At 38.6% G+C, this 4,621-nt stretch overlaps 1 protein-coding gene across 1 annotated transcript in view; it reads right to left on the bottom strand.

Annotated features, from left to right (window-relative positions):
- Positions 1-4,080, bottom strand: part of LOC109826089 (uncharacterized protein DDB_G0290301-like) — a 4,500-nt gene extending 420 nt beyond the window's left edge. The window contains exons 1-4 of the mRNA XM_020393054.1: positions 3,651-4,080; positions 1,862-2,221; positions 1,706-1,766; positions 422-546 (exon numbers count right to left, since the gene is read on the bottom strand). Coding sequence (XP_020248643.1) covers positions 422-546; positions 1,706-1,766; positions 1,862-2,221; positions 3,651-4,043 — 939 coding nt within the window. The 5' untranslated portion in view covers positions 4,044-4,080. The remainder of the gene's footprint in view (positions 1-421; positions 547-1,705; positions 1,767-1,861; positions 2,222-3,650) is intronic.

Here is a 4,621-nt window from a genome sequence, read left to right as displayed (position 1 = left end):
AGGGAAATAGAGAGAGAAATGCTTGGTGATCTCGGTTTCTCTGGAGCTGCTAAGTTTCTTTAAGTACCTTGGCATCTTTTGCAGGATAAACTGACTAACATTTGCAAGATATCGCCAGCCTAGTTTGTTGGCTGCATGTAATTGATTCTTCTAGACTCATATGAATACTTGTAAAAGCATTCATAATTTTATTTGTCCAAGTTAGAATTATTGTTCAATCTGAATCATCAGATGCATTGTTTTCCCAACAGCATATTGTTGATGGCATGCTATGCTTTTATTAAAAAAGATAAGATATACATTGAACAATTAATGAATCAGATAACATCAGTTACTATCTTCTTCAATCTCAAAAGAAAAATTCCCAAAGAAGAAGAGTAAAACGATATAACTGAACTAGTCAAATTGTATATAAACTGACCTTTCCATCTCTGTCACTGTCAAAGGAATGTATCATAGTGGCAATCTCTGTTTCCGTCCAGTTAAAATCGTGAGCGAACACCAGTCTCTGTAGATCGCGCAATGAGATATACCCTTTCCCAGTCTCTGGAAAGCAATTCATATAGTTTGAAACATGCAGTAAGAATATCAGATCAACATTAAAGATTAAACTTAACACTTTCGAATCAACTCAGTCAAAGTAAATTAAAGCAACGGAAACATTTGAACACATTTTGATTAATTCTGACACTCCAACTGCCAATAGAAAGTTATTTTTTATGCTTTGTGAACTTACAATTAGTCAACTCAGTCAAAGTAAATTAAAGCGACGGAAACATTTGAGCACATTTTGATTAATTCTGACACTCCAACTGCCAATAGAAAGTTATTTTTTATGCTTTGTGAACTTACAATTAGTCAACTACACACGTATGGCGTTCCATAAAAAGCAATAGATATACTGTAATTTCTAATTTGAGACTGGCAAAAGTAAATCAACTTTAAAAATCACTTGGTGCGGATACCCGACAACCAAAACAAATTGTAAAGAGAGGATGTTGCAATGTACCTTAAAAAGCCAGGTAGAAGTTAGGAAGCTCTAACTTATTGGTCATAGCAGTTTTCCAGGAGTGACTTAAAAACCAATCTCGAAGAGGAAAAGAGGAAAATGGCAAAACCATTCGTAACCCGAGTTATGTGACTGAGGAACAAAAGTCAGATGACTAAATCATTACTATGCTTCAGTTAGATAAGGCTCCATGGCGGATGTTTTCTAGTAATATTTTCTTTGTTGACGAGACCAGAGATGTTGTCAAGGTTATTCATAGTGATACCGAGTCATTCACCTAGGAATTACTTTTTAATTAGGGCTTCTCATGTATGGGCACAATCTGGCAGCTTCAAATGTTTTCTTTAATGAGTCAACATAGCACTGATCTATGATTTTCGCTGTGTAGGCCTGTAGAGTTTACCGAACCGGTTCGAGATGTAATTTCATGGAAAGCCAAAACATTTATAGATGAACTGAATATTCTGTGAACACAGAATATTATGGCTGGGGATCTCACAGTGGGATTCCATATTCACAGAGAGAAGAAAAGTCATCCGCTTGTGAACATGATCATGTTGAGAATAGAGCATAGAATAAGGCGTATGGGAGTCTGAAGACCTAGGATTAACCAGGATGATACAGCCAGCGGGGCACATTTATCAGCTTTGTACTCATAAAAGTGAGTGAGACAGAGGGCTAGAGAGAGGTATATACCATCAATCGTAAAGAAATATGCGACCATTTCATCCTCAGTTAGTTGAACTCTGCTCTTATTCTGAAACAAATACCAAAAACATTTTAAAAAACAACTATATGGTGGAAATTAATTGAAAGTACAATATGCACAGAACACTATGCAGAATCACAAACCATTTGTCTACTCTTCTTTCTACCAGCAGGGCCTTGCATATTTGCTTTATCTTTTTTCGAACGCACATTAGCACCAGCTTCAGTTCTGTCAGAACTTGAAGAAACAACATGAAATGCTTCGGTTGAGTCCTGTGTAATGCTGCCTGCAAGTGGGTTGCAGTCAAGTAGAGCACTCCAAAATTCTAAAAGTCTTACGCATAGAGGAAAAAGAGCAAGTGCAGGAGTTTCATAAGCCATATACATACATACCTGGTGTAAAGCTGCATCACCATCATCAACTTGGTCAGCATCATCTTGCTTTCTTTTTACAGATGCACGTTTCTTAATGCTTGATGTTTTTAAGGAGACTTTTTCCTTTCCCTGAGATAAAACAAGAAATTTGGAGACTGAACAACGTTGTAAGAAGCCAAAAATATTTACTGGTTAGCTGCTAGGCATATGATCAACAATAACATCACCCAAGGTATATATATTTTCGATGTGTTATATACTATACAGAAGAAGAATACACAACAAATGAGCAATCCAGATGGAAACTGTGGAAGAGTATAAATCACATCATATTTTCATCATGGTATGAGATCAAGCTCGGGAAAGAAAACCTAGGTCACAGGACCACTTTCTAATGACTACTTGTTGCAAAAAAAAAAAAATGATCAAATGGATGTCATGTGGTCATAAACAAGGTAGAAACGGGAGCTGTAAAAGGGTGAAATTCTTGATATCATAATTTCCCCATGTAACAAGATCTAATTCAGGAAAAAGCCTGGGATCACAGGACCGCTTTTCAAAGTATATTTATTGCAGAAAGATCGATCAAATGTATCTCATCTATCTCACAAAGATTATCGAACATGTATTTAAAAGCATTCAGGGTTAAAACCAACATCTGCTTGCATACATAAATAATATAAACATGAGGATGAAAAGGTATTGAATGAAAATTTTAAGTCCTCTCTTAGTTAATAATACATGATTAGATTAACGTGTATAACAATTGTAAGCTGTACCAACTATTTTCTTGGAATTGGCTGGATGAGGAAGGACTAAGGAGGGGGAGCAGACAATTTTGAAAATGGCTACCGGGGATGTGGGCATCTACGTAATGGGTATCGGGTCTGAGTTTAACTTAAGGTGCAAACCAGCTATTTCAATTGGACCTAAATATTGGCCAGTGTATAAAATATCCATCATGTTAAAACAAAACAACCAGCTTATTTTGCTATATCGTAGAGGAAAAGCCTCCAAGATGATAAGCCCAGCAAAATGCGTTCTCTATTGGCCGATATTCTGGACATAGTTGGAAATGCTCAAATCTGTGCAAGACTTGAGCCTTCAAATTAGATGGGAAAATGATTGCTATTTCAACCCAGTTAAGCTACCTATTCACATACAAACAAGTGCAGGCTTCAGCATTAGACTAGCAAGTGAGTAACTGTTGAATCAACAGGTCGATAAACACAATTTTAAGTTGGTTTTAATTCTAGAGTTAATCGCACAAAGACCCCCCTCGTAGTATACGCAAAACGTTACTCAGTTGATTATACATCCACTGGAACTGAAGACTCTTCGCATCTGAATTACAAAAACCAAGGGGTCTGCCTGTAATTTAACCCTTCGTTCTAATATATTTAGGAAATGAGATGAGATTAGATGCACGTGGGTTCTGGTTCCTTGATGACGGGGGGATTTTAAGCGACTGATCTGATTCTCTCTTCCTCTATTGTTTTGACATATAGCACGCAGTTTATTGAAATCAAAAGCATCAAGAGAAGAAAAAAAATCTAACCAAATAAACCTTTCTCTGCTCTCCTTCTTCTTCCTCCTCACTGGAAGAGCAACTCCCCCCATCGTCGTCGTCGTCGTCTTCATCCGACGGCCTGTATTCATCCTCATCTTCCTTGCCGTTCCTCTTCTGCTTCTGCTTTCCCTTGTTTTGAGTTTGCCCTCGCTGCTTCGACGAGGAGAGGAGGAGGGAGGAAGCGAGGTTTGGGAGGCCTAGGGCTTCGAGCCTCGCTCTGTTCTCTCTGATTCTTGCGAGCCTCTGCTGCTCGTAGTCCGATGCCTCCTTCGCTTTCCCTTCTTCTTCTTCTTCTTCCTCCTCCTCCTCTTCTTTCTCCTGTTGCTGTTGTCGTCGTCGTTGTCGACGGGGGTTTGAGGAAGAAGGCGATGCTTCTTCCATTCGTTGATCTCTCTGAAATTAAATTTGGGGGCATTTCGTCTGCTCGCTTCTCGCAGTTCTTATTTTCAGGCTTTGGGCTGGGCTTTCTCCCTACAACCGCCGGTTGAGAGTGTAGACTGGGCCTGATGGTCGTGGTCGTATAAAGAAGTGAGATTACTGCTTCGACCATTGTAGGCCCAAAATGCGGGCCTACTTACATCTATTTGTTAGTTCAGTCTTTTGGCCCACTAAGCTAGCTATTTGAAGAATTCGGAGGGCACGATAGTTTGATGCGCTTCGTAAAATGGCATTCCAATCAAGCAATAGATCACGTAGGCAGATTGCGCATGTACACGGGGACTCAATTATTAATCACATTTATTTTCATCAACTGTAAAAATAGCAACAACGCTCTTAATTAGATAAGAGTTTCTGTTTCCTTATATTTAATTATTAGTGACTGTGACAAGAGAGCTATCTCCTCTTGACGAGAACTCGATCAGCAAATTGGCACAGTTTGACCCCCAGTCAACATGAGAAGGAAAAAATAATTTAATTAAGTATCTAAGCTTTCCCTCCTCTATTGCCTTTTATTTTCC

This window comes from Asparagus officinalis, chromosome 10 (assembly GCF_001876935.1).
Source record: "Asparagus officinalis chromosome 10, Aspof.V1, whole genome shotgun sequence".
Classification (NCBI taxonomy): Eukaryota; Viridiplantae; Streptophyta; class Magnoliopsida; order Asparagales; family Asparagaceae; genus Asparagus; species Asparagus officinalis.
The sequence above is the reverse complement of the archived record's forward strand: the minus strand, read 5'-3'. Positions and strand labels throughout refer to the sequence as shown.